Source organism: Plectropomus leopardus, chromosome 16, assembly GCF_026936395.1.
Source record: "Plectropomus leopardus strain MGB_pleo_1.0 chromosome 16, ASM2693639v1, whole genome shotgun sequence".
NCBI lineage: Eukaryota > Metazoa > Chordata > Actinopteri > Perciformes > Serranidae > Plectropomus > Plectropomus leopardus.
The window spans coordinates 22653683-22672206 of NC_142191.1; the positions used below are offsets into that span (position 1 = coordinate 22653683).

The 18524-nt window shown below is 39.0% G+C and overlaps 2 protein-coding genes across 2 annotated transcripts; one reads left to right on the forward strand and one right to left on the reverse strand.

Annotated features, from left to right (window-relative positions):
- Positions 1-1795: 1795 nt before the first annotated feature.
- exoc8 (exocyst complex component 8) lies at positions 1796-7692 on the reverse strand. The gene is made up of 4 exons (XM_042504053.2): positions 6419-7692; positions 5044-5297; positions 4195-4443; positions 1796-2924 (listed from the first exon to the last, which is right to left on the reverse strand). The coding sequence occupies exons 1-4, from the start codon at positions 7566-7568 to the stop codon at positions 2517-2519; spliced, it is 2061 nt and encodes a 686-aa protein (XP_042359987.1). The 5' UTR covers positions 7569-7692; the 3' UTR covers positions 1796-2516.
- Positions 7693-8202: 510 nt separating this feature from the next.
- sprtn (SprT-like N-terminal domain) lies at positions 8203-13462 on the forward strand. Its single transcript, XM_042503448.2, has 5 exons — positions 8203-8782; positions 9018-9117; positions 10013-10141; positions 10228-10522; positions 10769-13462. Exons 1-5 carry the CDS (start codon positions 8454-8456, stop codon positions 11743-11745), a joined length of 1830 nt encoding a protein of 609 aa, XP_042359382.2. The 5' UTR covers positions 8203-8453; the 3' UTR covers positions 11746-13462.
- Positions 13463-18524: the final 5062 nt, after the last annotated feature.

Consider the following 18524-nt stretch of genomic DNA (forward strand, 5'->3'; position numbering starts at 1 on the left):
AACTATAAATATAGATTTTAGGATGTCTCTAGAAGAATAGTTTAACACCAAAGCTGATCAAAAGTATTTTTAAAGCATAACTAAAATTGTTATTTTAACTTCCCTTCATTACAAATTAGGGGTGTCAATTCAAGTCAAATGACTTGGACACGAGCCACAAATCTGATGACTGAAGACTCGACTTCACACAATAAAAAAAAGGCTTACAACTCAACTTGGACTTGTATATCAATGACTCGTGATGTCACTTGGACTTGAGCCTTTTGACTTGAAAATACTTGACATTTTTACCCAGAACATGTAGGTTGAAAATTACAGATAGAAATGCAACTTCCAACGAAGCAAGCATTAGTGGTTTTTGTAAAATAATATATTATTACTCTGTTATTAAAATGGCATTACACTTGGTGAAGAGTGTCTTATGACTTGTTTAGGACTCAAAACTAAAAATTTAGGACTTGGGACTTAACTCACAACTTTAATGAAAACACTTAAGTTACTTGTGACTTGCAAAATAATGACTTGGTCCCAGCCTTTGGTGAAAATGTTATGAAAGGTTCCCTAACATAGAAATAACTTAAAGGGGAACTTGGCCAATTTTCCAAATTCATACATGTTACTCCTCTGGTCTAAGACATTTAATAATTATTACCAAACATGAACAGCTCTCTCCCAAATCCAAAAACTAGAATACTAAAACCCAAATTTGTGATTTCATATTGTATAAAGTCTGGAGCTTCTCCATAGACAATTATTGGTGACAGATGTTATAGATGACACTGCGAAGAGCCAGGGGAATGACCTGTGTATACGGGAACATTTTGTGCTCCGCAGATGAGAACACTACAACAGAATGAAACTTATTTCACCACAAAAAGAGAAAACAAACATTCGGTGCGCCCAAAAAGTCAGGCTCTTATTAATAGTCTATGGAGCAGCTCCAGACATCAGAAGTTTGAGATTTCCTTCTGTGATTTCTGGCTCTGAGAGAGAGTAGCTCATGTTCACAAATATTGCCTGGACTTACTTAGGCCACTGAAATGATCCCCCTTTAAGTCAGCCACCAATCTCAAAATGTCCTAATTCTGAGCTGCCACAAGAGGGCAATATAATCAATCACATAGTCAAGACAGCAAATTGCACTGTAGTGATATCTGATATCTTCTATCTTGTACAGTCACAGAAACATGCTTTTTGTTGTCTTCGACAATGCGCTGTAATGTCATGCCTTTTCTTCTTTTTCTCCTGTTCAGACATAACACATTCAAACTCTATTCAAACATAATTCCAGCTAGTTGGCATACATGGATGAAGAGATGAACAGGGAAAAGTAAGATACAAAATGTTACACAACGGCACATCTTACAGCTACATTTTATCAACATCTACAGAAAAGTGTACTGTAACGGTTAATTTCATTACATACAACAACATCCCATGACTTTTTCAACACTTTCAAGGATTTTAATTATTGCATGATCTAATCCTGGAAAAAAAGATCCAAAACTCTATGACTATTTTAGGTTTTCAATGACCGTGGGAACTCTTATCAGTATCATTACAGCCGGAGAATCAAGTTTCAGTTTGGGCATGATTTAACATACTTTTTAATGGAAACAACTCAACATTTGTTATTCAAAGTTTCAAAAATGTTTAAGAACTTTAAATCTTTTATGCAGGAAATTCACTCATTCTTTTATAAAGCAGGAACACAGGTAGAAACCCTCTCAGCAAAAAAACTGCTTTGTTGTTCAACATATATCTTTCTGGAAATACAAAAAAACAAAAATTGCACTTGTGCATGAATTTGTTTATTAAATGTTATGTGTTTGACTATTACAACAGTGAGCATTTACCAGTGCATTTCCTTTTGAGTCATCCTTTTTAATCATTCCAGTTATGTTAGGATAATATTTAGTGTCTGTTAACGGTCCCGTAGCGTCAGAATCAAAGGAAGGTGAGTTTAACCATACACATGAGCTTTTCATGGTGCATTATGATCAGATTTTTGCCAATGCCTTTAATCAATTGTCATGTAATTTAGAGAAAACAGAGGAAAACAGGCGAAAACGTAACCATGAACATAACCAGTCTGATTAGAAAATGAACATGCATTCATCAGTTGTTTGTCTCCAATGTGTCCTGAGGAACCACATTTCCATTGCACAATTGAACAATTTTGAGGAACAGTGCACTTGTTGGTTATCACCATACTCTGACATGAAAACACACACATTACCAAATGTTTGGTTAATTCATCTGTTGGGGTGGGGTTTTCCCACTGAGAAATGGACCATTTTATGGTTCATTTCTTAAAAACACATATAATAGTTTGACAGCAATACAAATCTCAAGTCACTTTTCATCAGTATTAGCCAATATCGATCTGTATTTTTGTGAGATACAATAAAAATTCAGCTGCATATCTGCTGTCCATTATGCATACTGTTAATTTCTTGCATTTCTTGTCCCGCAATCTCAAAACAGCCGACATCTCGCAGTCTGTAACTGCACTCTCAGACCACAGATGTGGTGCTCTCTGGATTGATTCGGACCGGCCTGGTGCTCTTTCTCAGGTCTTGCAGCTGTTTGGCCGGCTTGCCCACGCCCTCCTCAAACCTGCGCTCCACCACCGGCAGCACGGTGTCGTGGAGGAAGGTGGCATTCTGCATGATGAAGGCCTTCTTCTCGGGGTCCTGCTCGCAGCGCAGGCTGTAGTCCACATGCTGCACAGCCACCAGGATGATCTCCCTCAGGCTCTCTAGCAGAACCATGTGCAGCTCGGGGAAGTAGAGCTTCAGGCCTTCCTCCAGGAAGCTCATCATCTGCTTTGTGAAGGCCACAATGGTGTAGCTCAGGTTCACCCAGCAGTCGTCGCCGGTGTATTGTTCAAAGCTGCCCATGCCACAGCTGCGCATCTCATCCTGGAGAAAAAAAGATTCACGTGGTAATCTCTTAACAGTGATTTAACATATTGTTAATTCATGGAAGCTCAAACATGTGCTGTCGTTAGCACCATCTGCTCGGTCTTTCTTAAGAAAAATCCTCTAAACGCAGGTAGAAATCACTGTCTACAGAGGTTAAAATTGGTCAACTGTGCTGCAACAAAGATTATTTTTAGTTCACATTTTCTCAACTAATCAATCAGTGTAATTTATAAAAAGGGAGATAATGGTGAAAATGCCATATCACCTTTTCTTTTTTTTTTTTTTTTTTTTACTTCAGATGTCTTATAAAATACCGAAAAGTGTCAAAACCTCACAGTAGCTGGACATTGTCTCTCAATCAACTTAAAATTTAAAGGTCTACTGCTGTAATATTCAATTTACAGGTGGCAGGTGGCCCACTGACCATTGTTTAATTCACAGTGGGAAAAAAATGGATTCACATTGCATTTTTTTGGACTTTGAATTTACATAAAGTGCCAGAGTGTTTAAAAAAGCATCCAAATTAAGCTTTGTTGATTTAAAAAAAAAATGTCAAGGGGGGAGATCCCCCAAGCCTCCCAACAGAAGTTTTAAGGGGTTAAGCCACAGATGTCCTAAAGTCCTAGAAACACCCTGAAAAATACTGATGAATAAAAACAGGCAATTCATTTATCATTCATACTGTGAAATATTACTGATAATAGTTTATTTACTGGCCGCTGGCCTCCTGTCATATTGCAAAAGTGACGCCCGGGCAAAGCAAGTTCAGTGTCTCGGTTTAGTGTGTGACATTTAGTGACATCTAATGGTAAGGTTGCAGATTGCAGCCAGCTGAATCTTCTCCTTGGTGCCAGAGTTTCGAAAAACTATAGTGGCCGATGCAAAAATACATGACTGGTCCTTTCAAGAGTCGTTGTCTGATCTGGGCTACTGTAGAACAACATGACAGACCCAATGGAAGAGGACCGGCTCTGTATGTAGATAGAAATGGATCTTTCTCGGTAATAAAAACACAATTGTAAGTTTCAGGCACTTATAAACTAACAAAAACATATTTATGAATTTTACTTTCCATTTCTGCCAAGAGATGCCCCTAAATCCTACACACTGAACCTACAATCAGTTAACTGTTTCAGCTCTAAAGCTCATCAACAGAAAACTGAAGCAAAAAAAAAAGCCACAGTACAAAAAAACACCAACATGAAATCACCACAGACAGTAAAAACAAAAGAAAAGGAGATGAAACACGAAGAACATAAAACTCCACCTTGAGTTTAGCCAGAGCCTCAGGGGTCATGAGGTTCATCCTCCTCCACATCTCTTCAGAGTTTCGGTGCTTGGTGGCCTCGATGATGATGTCCTTGTAGCTCTGCAGAGCCGCTTTGATGTCTTTGACCAGCAGGGACTGCAGGGTGAAGGTCAGGTCCAGGCCGATTTCAGTCAGCTGCTGGCAATGCTCCTTAGCCACCTTAACGCACTCTGCTGCCGTCGACAGACTCTCCTTACTGTCAAACACCTGATGAAGACAGAAAAGCTCACTTTGTTAGGATATTTTTTTTGTGATTTTAAAAGAATAAATACACTTTTAAATGCCTTCGAAGAATTTTTTTTGTGCTAGTGTTCTGATTGCCAACAATTATCTTGAAACTAACAGGTAAACAGGTAGTTAGCAAGTTAACTGAGTAGGAATGCAACAGTTTATGATTAACTAACCCAACTCTGGAAGCAAACTGTCATAATGCCCCAGTTTAGCCTCTCAAGGAAATAAACCCAAACAGCTGTACATGGGATAAAAGCATTTTCTGTGTACAAACTTTAGGAAGTGGGCATGTTTTGGCTCAGTATCAATATTTACAGTTCAATATTTTTTAAGGAATAAAAAGTATCCTAATAATAATAGTCTGAACCAAAATTCCAGTTCTGACTTTTAGTTCAGCTGCATTCTTTAAATGGTTGCAGAATAAAAAACAAAAAAAACTCCACTGAAGACATTAATCATGCATTTTCTATGTTTTCTTATTTGTAAAACTGCATATTTTTCCTCTCACGGGCTACATTACTAAATCATCTGTCCTGCCATTCAAACTCCCCTACTGAACAGGCTGTTAGTACCCACCTGTTTACTGAAGGCATTCACAAACATCCTCATGGCTGATTTGGACCAGACCACGAAGGCGGAGTAGCAGCCCGTGTTCCCTGCAAAGTCCATCTCAAACTCCTTGGCCGTCTCCAACAAGCTGGTGAAGAAGATGTTGCAGAGTTTGTGGATGTAGAGCAGCGTGGCTCCCTCTATGCGGAGCTGCCGTATGGCCGTCTGGACTGCAGCGGCGCGGTTCTTCAGAAACAGCTCGCAGGCCTTGGTGGACTGGCCTGCAACACAGTCAAAAAACGATTTAAATACTTGATTTAATGTTGTGAGACTGGGATGATTTGTTTAATATGTATTTTAACATGTTATAGTTACATACTCTATATAAGGGGTTTAAGGAAAACTCGTACATGTTTTAACTTAATACCTAAACATTTGTTTATTTGTAGCAAATACATGCTATCTTATAAGGGATTTTTTTTTTCTCCATCGCGATACATCAGAAAACCTGGCAATGTGGAGAGGGCTTTAAACAACATAATTAAGAAAGATGAAATTAACACAGAACATACCGGAACAGTCATACAATTAAATAAAATGTAATATTTTCAGATTTTTCCTTTAAATACTTAGAAAATATAACTCAGTTTAGTTGGTGGCAAGTCAAAAATGTATTTCTTAAGACTCCTACAGGGGACACTTTTAATTAACAACCTCAATATTTCTAAACTCCTTGCTGGGTCACTGTCTGTTGTATGTCTCTTCATTTTTATTATTGTCATATTTAACTAGTTTATTTATTTGTATTTTTCGCACTTCTCGTGTTAGTATGTTTCCAAGGTGTAATTTTGAAACTCACAGATATGTGCACTACTAATATGATTCAATACTGGAACTGAGTAGAGTGTGATAAACCTGGTATGATAGTCTGATTTATCTCAGCTGTACTGGGAATATTGTCCACACCAAACCATAATGTATAAAGACAAATATTTTGCTACTTTTGGCAAAATCCAAATCTAAAAATTAGTAAAAGTTTAAATACCTAAACTCTGACAAAGTTTACTTGCTCAAATTAAAATGATAACTTGACTTACAACTTGCAATTCTTGAAAAAATGCTGAGACATGTCCTGCTTTCATTTCTGTTTGAATTAAAAGTTCATTGCTCTTTAAAAGGGGTGTAATCGTTATCATGCTATTGTATTATCACTATATCAGAATTATAAAATGGTGTTGAATGACAAATATATTGTTAATGACAATGATTTCTGGGACAATATAGCGTTAAACAAAAGTAGTCATCGTGACATGAATGTAAATAGATATTGGTGAAGTGGATTAGTGTATCTGCAAAGAAAATCACATTTGTGTGTTTGATGTGTGAGGTGCTGTTCATTAACCTAGTCTGATCAGCTGGGACACAGCCCTCCTGGTGGCTTTGGGTCCACCACGAAGCGACCGATCTGGAGACAACTCGAACACCAGAACCTCTGTCAGCTGCCGAACACGCTCATCCACCTTCAGCCTGAGCTCTTTGACCCTCTGGTTGACTGGCTGGTCTTTGAGATACTCATTGAGCTTGTCCAGCAGGTCCACCGCACCCTCAAAGTCTCTCTGGGCGATGCAGACATCCAGATCCTCCGGCAACTCCTGGATCCACTCGAGGCTGAGGTCAACGCTTTCTTCAGCATCTACTGGCTCATCATCATCCTCATCAAAAGGATTGGTGGACACCTCAGCCCTCACAGGAGATGTAGGGACCTCCTCCTCTTTCTTGTGCCTGTCCTTGGTGACTTTGTTCTTCTTGGTTTCGTCCAGGATCTCCAGCCACTCCTTCTTGATTTTGCTGTTCTCCGCCTGGAAGATGCGACTGTCTGGGAACATGAGGATCTTGAACATGTCCTTCATGGGAGGGTTGTCCTTTACATTGACCACAGCGAAGCTCTCCAGGTCATACAGGGCGTTGTATTTGTACTTCACGGTTCCTCTGCGGTTTGGCAGCCAGGTGGCGATTAACAAGCAGTCGTTCATCAGAAAAGCGTGCACCTTCTGGATGGGGGACATATTGTCAACATCAAACTCCACAAGGTCCCCATTGTAGACGAGGTGCCTCCCTGGGGTGTCCATGATGTTTTTACCCCCTTCCACTTTCTCCAGCAGTGAGGTGAGCGTCCTCTGCTTCAGCTCCTCTGTCTCTTTGGGGAAAGCAGCCTGCATCTCCTTAGAGGTCTCATCTTTGTCTGTGGACAGCAAGGCCTGAGTGATGCTCTCCATGATGCTCTTCTGCTCCGTCAGGATGTGACTCAGCTGATACATCTCGCTCTCCAGGTAGGAAATCTCTTTGGCCGTCTCGATGAACTGTCTGTAGTTCTTGTAGACATTTTTCTTCAGGTTTTGAGCCGTTTCGTCGGCCAAGTTTTGGATTTTTTGACGATGCTCCTGCAAATCTCTGTCGCCATCGGACTGCTGTGACAGCTGCTTGACGTAATTTTGAGGGTCGAAATTAGGAGATTCGAGAAGCTTCCGTAGTCGGTTTCCCGTTTCCGACATCTTCTGTCGTGTATGTGTTTGCTTATTTAGACTAAATGTTGACGAATGGGCGATAAATGCAGACAGAGGAGCAGTTTATCAGTTCATATCCGCTTGCAACCTAAACAGGAAGTTGACACCCTGTCACGTCACGGGATTCGGATAATGAGATGGCCAACAAATCCTATCAAAATAAACTTTTGTAATTGAAATGTGGCCGTTCGTAGAAGTCCGTCGAGTAACAGTTTGAAATAAAGAGTAGATTTAAGACTTAAATTGCTGTTTGTTGTGATTTATTTAATTAGCGAATTACAATAGAAAAACCCCGAGTGCATTCCCTTTTGGCCAAATGTATGAAATAAAGAAGACAACAATTCCCAGAGTTCTTTGCTACGGTTTGAAAGAAATTTGTCAAGTGTGCGAGAGTTACCAATGTCATATTAAGAGCACAACGATTTAAAAGCATTGGTGTATGCTACAGAAAGGCAAACGGTTGTAAATTTATTATTCAGAATCTACATAAAAAGACGAAAATTTCTCGATTAATCACACACCTCTCCTCTAAAAAATGAAAGCCGCTGGTTTATTTTCAGAAATTTTATTTTGACATTCTTAACGGATATACTTTGGTCGCTACTTGAAAGTGTTGACGCAACAACGTATGGCGCTACCTGATATGTATTGGACGGACAATTATATGATTTATATGATTATATGACAGTATATGGATGTTTTTAATTAGTATTTAATATTTTACAGGTAGTATGTTTGTGAAACTGCACCCTGGCTACAGTGACTTGATTGAGAGCTCTGTACAAGCTACATTGGCTAGTTAGCTTAATCAAGCTAACGTAAACCAAAGCTACGTAGCCAGTTTACATCAGCTTTCTTAGTGTTTGTGTTGTAATGGATGCAGATCTTCTGCTCGCCATTCAGCTACAGGAACAGTTTGACAACGAATACGAGACATCAGTTTTATCAAACAGCTTTGAGAACAATGACTACGGACAAAGCAGTAAGAAAAAGAAAGTGGAGGTAGCTGGAGGTGGCAGCGATGTTGTTCCCTACTGGAAGCCGACTGTCCGGCCCGAGAGGCCGCTGTCCATCGTGGACGAATCCTGGGAGATGTTGGACCCTAACCCCGATGTCAGAGCCATGTTTCTGGAGTTCAATGATACTTTCTTTTGGGGGAAACTCAGCGGTGTGGAGGTTAAGTGGAGCCCAAGAATGACACTGTACGTAAGCTACAGTGTTATGATTTATTTTGTTGTCAAAGATCAAAACCAAACTGAATGTAAATAAACTGATAGGTTTTTGAATGGGATTTGGTGTGACCATAGCAGAGAAGGGTCTGTGTCACGGTTTAAACTTCCCAGCACACCTGTGCTGCTATGTATTTTTTTATTTCTTGTGGAGTTCATTAAAGGGCTGGCTGTCTCTAATGTCTTTCTAATGTCTGCTTTCTTATAGGTGTGCTGGCGTGTGTTCATATGAAGGCCGAGGTGGACTGTGTTCAATCAGACTCAGTGAGCCTCTACTGAAGCTACGACCAAGAAAAGACCTGGTGGAGGTGAGATGGATGAGTTACACGGATCTTGCTTTTGCAGAAGTGATTTTGAGTATTTTATCATATATATCCCCTGCAACTGTCATAAAAATTAAAATATTTAAAAAATATTTAAGATACTTAGCAGTACAAAGAAGTATAGCAATCATGCGTACAAAAAAGGATCAGAATACCACTGAAGACAGACCACACCAGTAGTATAAGTATAGCGCTTAAGTTTTAACTATAATGGTAAAACAGCCTATTAAAAAGGCTTGACATGTATAAAGATAGTGTACAAACACCAGGATTACACATTAACAAAGCATAAGAAAGTGAAGCAGTGTTTCCTACAGAATTAGGATCTGTGTGTGGTGGTAATTGATCAGTCTAACTGGTCAGATCAGATTAATGTATGAGAAGAGCAGCTGCTTTAGAGGAGAACAAAGCAAACTGTAAGACCCGGTGCAATTAATGGTTTGACTTTCACTTCTCCCACATTCTGCTGCTCCATCTGTGCCCAGAGTACACTCTGAAGTCCAGGAGAGTGTTGCAATGCAAAACCGAACAGTACATATATTCCAACAGCACTCCTAATGAACGGTCCATCTTCAAAAATATGAAATCAATTTGTGGCAGCAGATGTTTTGATTGTGGCAGGCCACCACAAATAAATGAATGTGTGGAGAAACCCTGGGTGAAGAGAAGTATTAGGTCAGATCAGGTTAATACTCCAAAAATTCCTCTTATACACTGTAGCAGCTCTTCCTCTGAATTTTTCTTGCATGTCAAGACACATTTTGCCTCCAATTCCCAAGTCCCAGCAGTAAATGCCTGTGTATGAGACTGATAATTCAAATGCAAAGAAAGAACACACATCCTTTTGTAGTTAGAGCCCTTATACTTTTTGTTTCCACAGACTCTCCTTCACGAAATGATCCACGCTCTGCTGTTTGTGACCCAGAACAACCGAGACCGAGACGGTCATGGTCCAGAGTTCTGCAAACACATGAACCGGATCAACAATGCCAGTGGGACGAAAATATCTGTAGGTGTATCTTCTGATATTGTCTTATCTTGTCACAGGATTACAAAGAGATGGCAGCAATAAAATACACCTTGTCCTTGTGTCAGATCTACCACAGTTTCCATGATGAGGTGGATGTGTACCGGCAGCACTGGTGGAGATGCGACGGGCCCTGCCAGAACCGCAGGCCCTACTTTGGCTACGTGAAAAGGGCCATGAACCGGGCTCCATCTGCTCAGGACCCCTGGTGGGAGGATCACAAGAGGTCGTGTGGAGGGACATACACCAAGGTCAAGGAGCCTGAAGGATATGGCCAAAAAGGCAAGAAGGATGGCAAAAAGGACGACAAGACCTCAGAGAAAAAGGCCTCGGGAAATGGAAAGCCTTCAAGTACAAATACAGGTGATACGTTTCTTCCTCTACTGTAGTCATACGTTTTAGATACTGCAGCAGCTCTTTGGGTTGATTCAATTTTGCTAGATTTTTTTAGAGAATCCATTCAAAGCACAGTGTAAAAGTCATGGTTCCCACAGTCATGAAAAACCCAGAAAAGTCATGGAACTTCACATTCACATTTTCCATTTTTGCATTTGGACAGACATCTCAAATAAAGTCTATTACCTGACTCTGAACTGGTATCTTTTTCAGGTTCTGGATCACAGGATATAAGGAACATTCTTCCATTCAGCGGCAAAGGCTACCTACTCGGAGGGAAGTCACAGACCTCCACATCTGCCTCCCCATCTCACACACCAGTAGTGCCTTCCTCTCCAAAGAAACTCTTCACCCCTTCATCTCCAGCTAAAGGTCTCAGTTCTCCTGTTGGCCCTGGCCTGTATAACAATGGAATCTCTAGCACCTTTCCCTCCATCAGACCAGCTACCTCCACAGGGCAGAAGCCACCTATAAAGAGGTCTGTCAGTAACACAAGAGTTTTTGTCAACATCAACGGCTCGCCAGTGAAAATCCCCAAACCCAACCGCAGCAGCCAAGAAGCAGATAAAGTCAAACAGAGGTCCATCGAAGAACTCTTTAAAAGCCCAAGAAAGTCTTCCACCTCAAACACAGAAACTAAAAGAGATTCATTAACATCACCCAACAGTGCAACTGCATCTTCCATCTTTGCTAAACACCAAAATATCCAAGCAGCTTTGCCTCACAGAACATCTCAGCCTAGTCCCAGCAACTCCAGTCACTCTGTCGTTTCAACTGGAACCAAAGGCAGTCCTGCTAAACAAACACAGTCCAAGTATTTTAATAATTCTAGAAGTGACAATCCATCAGGAGCTGCTGGTGCTGCTCAGGTATCAAGGAAGAGGCCGTGGGACGACCGCGGAGGCTCATCCAGCATCTTTGACTTCTTCCAGAAGACATTAGGAAGCAATTCAGCAGCCTCGAGGGAGCAAGTGGAGGCAAAATCACCTGCAATGCAGCAAAGGACAGCCTCCTCCACACCCGCTTCTTCTTCTTCTTCTTCTTCTTCCCTTCATTCCTCTGCAGAGCTGCACAGTTTTACGCCTTCCTCTTTGTCTTCCTCCTCTGCAGTGATGGTCAGCTGTCCTGTGTGCCAAGCAAAGGTGCAGGAGTCAAAGATCAACCAGCACCTCGATTCTTGCCTCTCTTAAAAAAAAAACAAACATCTTTTAAAGGAATACCTCAAGCACAAATTATCATTTGAATGTCAGTTATTCACCCCTTGTTAACTTGTATTTGTAAAGAAAACATTTTTTCTCACATGAACAAATAATTGGAAAAACAGCAAACATTCTTGATGAACTAAAGTAAAGGGGGACCACGTTTGACAAGAGCAAAAATATAACAAGTCTCATTTATTCAGTCGAATGCTCACTACTTCGGAAATAAAAATTGATTTTTACCAAAAATTCACAATTTAAAAGACTTCCACATACCAGTAGTGTGTACGGGTAACTCATCTGTATCTAAGACTTTTAATGCAAAGGTGTTTTAATAGTAAGGTTTTTAGCAAAAATGCATCTGTTTGAAAGGTACTGAGCATGTGACTGGATAAATGAGACTTGGGTTATTCTGTAAGATTTGTGTGAGAGTTTGTAAACAGGTTTTTTGAAATAGTTCTTTTTTTTTTTTAATAACGTGGCCCCGATTTACTTCAGTTTATCAAGAATGTTTGCTAGTTTTAGAGTCTGCGAGAAAAACAGTTTTCTTCACATACTCAACATAACATTGGGTGAGTAATTGTTATACAAGATGTAATTTCTGGGTGAAGTATTCCTTTAAACTGGCTCGAGAAGTTTCAGGGAGTATGCTGTGTTGAGTTTTAGTGATTTTATGTGATGTTGCACTACATCTTTGAGTTTCTCAGCAAGTTAAATGACTACACTTTTGATGTGAAAAGAGTAGTTGGGCAGGTTTTATTATCAGACTAGATGGTTTTTTTGTAGCTGTCAGTATATTACCTCGACATAATAATGACATCCTTTTCTCATGAGTGCCTGTCTGACAGTTTGTGCCTTTAGTGTACGATGAGAGCAGGCCTAAACAGAAATTGTCGGTTACTTGACTTTTACTTGAATTTATAATGTCTTTTTCATCAGGCTACACAAACAAAAATTCTCTAAAGTATCTCTGATGGCAGAATACTTTTTTGTGTACTGTGCCAAAAATTGAAGCATATTTGTTCTAACTTTGTCATATTTTAAGGATGACATTCTTATATTTCTTTCTATCACACTGTCCAGTTCTGTAAAAAGATCTTAATTGTTTCACTGAAAGGCTTCCTACAACCTGCATGGATGAGATTAAATATATATTTAAAAGCTAAATCATCAGTTTTGCAGTGAGGCAGTTGGCGAGAGTTGACAGTATGGTGTGAGCTCAGACCAGTGTTGGTCTGAATCCAGAAGTTGCTGTTTTATGTGTGTAGAAAGGTTATTTTTGCTTCCTCTGGGGGCGGATGTATTGGCTCTTGTAGTCTGATGTTATCCTCCACCTCAAATCGGCATCTGCCGCCCTTCAGACCAGCAGGAGACAGACTGACCTCTGCTGATCTGAGGGAATCACATTTCAAGCTTGTCAGCTATTTATTTCTGCTCATCTTCACATTTATGCTGCACCCATCTGCAGGGTCAGGCAAGCACAGGTATCTGATTGTGCCGAGTAATTTAGCGATGCCGATGTGCATCATCAGTCAGATCTGAAGACCTTTTACATGCTGTTTTTGACATTTTAGTATTTTTAAGTTTAAAATGCTGATTTCACTGCTACAACATAAGAATTTTGTATCTGTACATTTCACTTGTAGATGTTTTGTTTGTAATATATTGGATTTTGTTGCCAAATAAAATATTTTTACTGTTCAATTTACATGAATATTTTGTATGGAGTGTAACTTATGACAGTATATAACAACTAATAATGGCATCTAATGATAAAAACTCAAACCTCATGAAATAATAAATGGCCACAACACTTACTAAATGTTCATCTTTTTTTTTTTTTTGAATAGTTTAGTGTTGCCTCAAGCAGTGTGAGCCTGTAAAGTCTTGTAGAGTGCATCCAAAAGAAACAGCCATGATTGTCCTAACAGTTCATAGTGAAAGAAGTAGTACTGGAGACAGATGACAGGCAGACAGACAGAGGGTGTAACAGAGCTGGTGGGTGAGCAGGAAAGGGGGAGAAGGGGGAGGGCAGAGGTCAGACAGGGGGAGGCCAGCTGCTGATGGGGACTACGCCCTCTCCCTGCAGGACAGACTGGAGCGACGCCAGCAGTAGTGACAAAGGATGTCAGCATACACCCATCCCATTTCAATTACCACAGTCTGCCGCTGCACATATTTGTAATTACCATTTGGCTGCACGTGCAGCACAATTCAAAGTGAAGAACAGAAGTGGACAAAAGAAAGCATGTGTTTTTATGTATCACAATGTGATAAAGAAAATGTCCTTGAATGCAACATACTGTAGCTGAAAGCACAAGAAGTCATTTTTTTAATTAATTTTTTTACTTCTTTCTAAATCAGATGAAGTTAAATTAAGAGTTTTTGATCAAATGCACCTTTTCATATGTATTTCTAGTGTGTAAAATGTATGCAGATAATCCAATTATCAGTACAACAATATAAAAATTCTCCATTACAAAACAAATCCTACTAAAAGGGACAGTTCATCCAAAAGTCAAATATACATATATTACCTTTTAACAGCAGTGCTATTTGTTAATTTATATTGTTTTAGTGTGAGTTCCTGAGTGTTGGAGATGTCTGCCTTTTCTCCAGTATGATGGATGTAGATGTTTCACAGCTTGTGGTGCTCAAAGCACCAAAAAATAAATTTGAAAAACTCAAAAGCAATGCCTCTTTCCAGAAATCATGACCTGCTTAATCCACAGACCTTGTTGTGAGCAGTTTCATGTAGAAACTTTTATCTCTACTGAACTACAGCTGCTAACCATATCCCCATGCAGAGCACTTGTAGTCAGTATGCACATTCCCACATTGAGAAATTACTCATTGTTTCCTGTTGTCAACAGAAGGAAGAGGCTGTTTAACTCATCGAGTGGCCCTAGAGCAGGATTATGTCAGGTACTTTTTTTACTCCTGACAGGACCTGAACGCTTCATTTTTGATATGTCTTCCACATAGATTTTGTTTGTGATTTTATTCTATAAAACACAGCACCATACACCCATCGTTACTACAATACCCCCCCACACACACACACTCAGCGACTCAGCAGAAGAAAACTCATGTCTGTGACAGCAGCTGTTCTTAGCGGACACTCCTCTTCCTGACCTGCTGTACTCTGACACACTATAGGAAGTTGACCTCCTCCAGACACACACACACACACACACACACACACACACACACCTCATTCCCTTCAGACCTATTGTGTCTCTCTGACAATGATGCATCCCAGGCAGGCTCCAAGTTCAATGCAAGCCTGTTCTGTCAGCCAAAATGGGACTGTAGCACACTTTAGGGCGATTATTTCTGGAAGGGGTGACAGTTTTTGTTCTCACTTGTTTATCAGTAAATGCTGATTATGTTGTTTTTGGTTTTTTTTAAAATATATATTGTAGTTTTTGTTGTGTAAACTATGTCAAGTGACCAAACTACTGGTTTAGAGGGACATGGTTTAATTTCAGTTTAATTTTTTAACTTAAATGTTCTCTTTATGTGATCATTTATGCTTGTTTTTTTTTTTATCTTGCTTATGATAATTAACCATCATAAGGATGAATGATGATGTTGTCACATGTTGCTATATTCAGTGAGCACCTGTGATTCCATCCATGATTTAGGGAGTGGTGGAAAACCTCAAATGACTCATTTATTATGGAAAATGCTAAAGCAAATATTCTATGTATGGTGAAAAAAAAGTATCTTGTAAAGCAAAGCAAATGTACAGTACTTGCACCATAGAGCTGAATCTAATGATAACTTTCATTACATAAAGGAAGTACTGTGGTCATGTTTTAAATACGTTTTTTCTTCTTTTTAAAAAAAATCAATATTGGTTGGATAATATGTAATGCATTTAATTCATATAGTGATGTATGGAATCATTGATTTGAGAAATCTGTAAATCTTTTTTTCACTTTATTATACTTGTTTTTATTTTTTATTTTTTATTTTTTTACAATTTATCACTTAATGACTTTATTAAATGTCAGAAAATAGTAAAAACAAACAAACAAAAAAAAGCCCTAGAGCCAAAGGTGACGTCTTCAATTTGGCATTTTGTCTAAACATGAGTCTAAAACCCAAAAATATTCAATTAACATTGACATAGAGAAAAACAGAAAATCCTCACATTTGGGAAGCTGGAATCAGTAAATGTATTTTTCTTTATAAATGATTTAAATTATTTATTAATTAGCAAAACTGACAGTAAATCCAGTTGATGGATAAATTGTACAACATCTTTTATAAAGAGATATTTGGAGGGTTTAAGATTAGACATAACAACACATCAAAAAGGACCTTAAGAAGGAAAATTGGAGGTGGGAAATAGAATTTAATAAATGAAGGCAGGTAGAATGAAAGACGGGCAATGAGGTGTATGTCTTTTTGTGCCCGCATACTTACTGTAATTTTTTTTTTGGCCTTTAGCAGGATATTGCTTTCCAGCAGAGACATAAGCTGATATCTTTAGGCCATTATTAGCCGGCCTACGCTAAGTGACGGAAACCCATTGTGCTTTTTAGCAAGGCAGATTAACAGGAGCCTGCCACGGTTACATGCATCCCCAGGGGGTGCCATCATACGCCTAATCCTTTGATCTCAAGGGGCAGTGATGATGATGGTGGTGATGAAAGCTTATACAGGGGTCCTTCTGCTCATAAAAGCCTCACACAAAACAGATTGTCCTTGATCAGTCTAAACTGTGCAGCTGTGGACTGTCAGCTGATGGCTAATTGTTTTGAGAGCAGGATTAGGCCGCACAGAGGGGATGTGATGCATTTTCAGGGCAAACAATGGTACTGTGTTGTATGATAGCAGTGAATTAAAATAGTTGAATTGAAAGTCAAATTGGTAGTTGTTCGAAATAACATGATTTTCTCTTATGTTTATACAGGGCTGTGTTAAATAACAGCCTACACAAGTAAGTTATATGTAAAAGGTGAAATAAGTAGTAGTCCAATTTGGGGACTTAAGAATTATATCCTTCTCTTTGCAGATGATGTGTTTCTGATGGCTTTATCACACTGTGACTTCCAGCATGCACCGAAAAGCTTTGCTGCAAAGGTGGATGTCTGGAGTGCCTTGCTCAACCTGCTGCCCCTGCAGATGGATGGATGGATGGATGGATGGATGGAATGACAAACAATAACAGAGAACTAAAAAAACAAACAAATATCATGTGTTTGTGTTGGTACAACAGCATATTCAAAGTTCCACTCTTACTGATTTAGCCTCATATCACTAAATAACTTATTCCTTTGATTTGTGACAGCAAAGTATCATCAAATCATTATTTCTTTGAGCTTTAAGTGTCTTTTTTCAAGCTTTAAACCCAGCTGTTGTGCAGGCTGCTTACAAGAAGCACTTGATGAGTGTTTGACTTAACTGTAGGAAATGAGTCAAGTTTAATGCATTTCAGTAGAGCGATTAGGAATACCAGCCATCATCCATCTGCCTGACTTTGTGTGTGTGTGTGTGTGTGTGTGTGTGTGTGTGTGTGTGTGTGTGTGTGTGTGTGTGTGTGGTACAGCACATGCTCTTTTTGGAGCGTGTGTGATGCTTTTGTGTGTTGATTTCAAGGTTATTGTTGTATTATTGTTGTGACGGGGCTGCAGCATTGGGGGGAAGTGAAGCCCACCATCTGTCCTTTATATTCCACACTATTGTCCTACACACACACACAAACACACACACACTCCCATCATGACCTCAGACCCTCTGTCTACACTCTGCTGGGGGAAACTCTATCAATTAGTTTTATTGTAGGGACTGAAATGAACACAATCTTACATTAAACTGATTGGAAGACATTTAGTTAAATGCTCGAAAGTAAAAGCTGTTCATGTTACCAGGCAGTAGTTTATGTTTTAGCAATATACAGGCCATTTACCAGTGAAGATAAAAAATAAAAAAATAAACATTTAAAAGAATATGATTTAAAATTCCTTAATTTACTTCAATAATTAATAAACAGCATCTGGGTCTTATTTATGATTATGAGATTTAAAAAAAACAACTAATAAACACACCAGTGTGTCCCCTAAGTGTAAAGACATTATTTTTATTTGGACTCAAATGTTGCATGTTTCTTTAATCAATGGATAATTTAACTCATAAGAAAATGAGTGTCAATTAATCAGTATTGGAAATGTGATAGCCAAATGCCTTTAACTTCGAAAATGAATTTATGTGTCTTGTTTCTCATCATAAATACTTATCAGTAACTTGTCTCATTTCTGGCCTAAATATATTTCCTTTTTAATCTGTTCTAGTGCTCAAATAATTTTGTATAGAAATGAAAAGTATATATAGTGTGAAACTATACATAAATGAAGACGATTGTTAAAAAAAGACAGTTTTCCTGCCTCAAAGTGTTTGCAGGGAGACGCCCAGCAGCCACTGTGTTAAAAGGACAGGAAGCGGATTTTACTACTCAGCCACAATCCAGCGCAGTCAAGTTCACAGCAATATATCATAACAAGACCGGAAATACATATTATATGTAAAACCCTGAGTTTTTTAAATAGTTTGACAAGCTGTAGGGTACTGTAGGCTTTACCACAAAGTATATTTCTTACGTTTGATTTATATTGTTTTTTAAAGAATAATTCATCTTGAACCACGTAAAGATCCATATATTTGTAAAATTATGTAAATAAGTCGCAGTGTGGTGGTGGAAGTAGTAATAGTTTTCCGCCTGGAGATTTCTCCGCAAAAAAATATCTGCGAAAGCTGAGTAG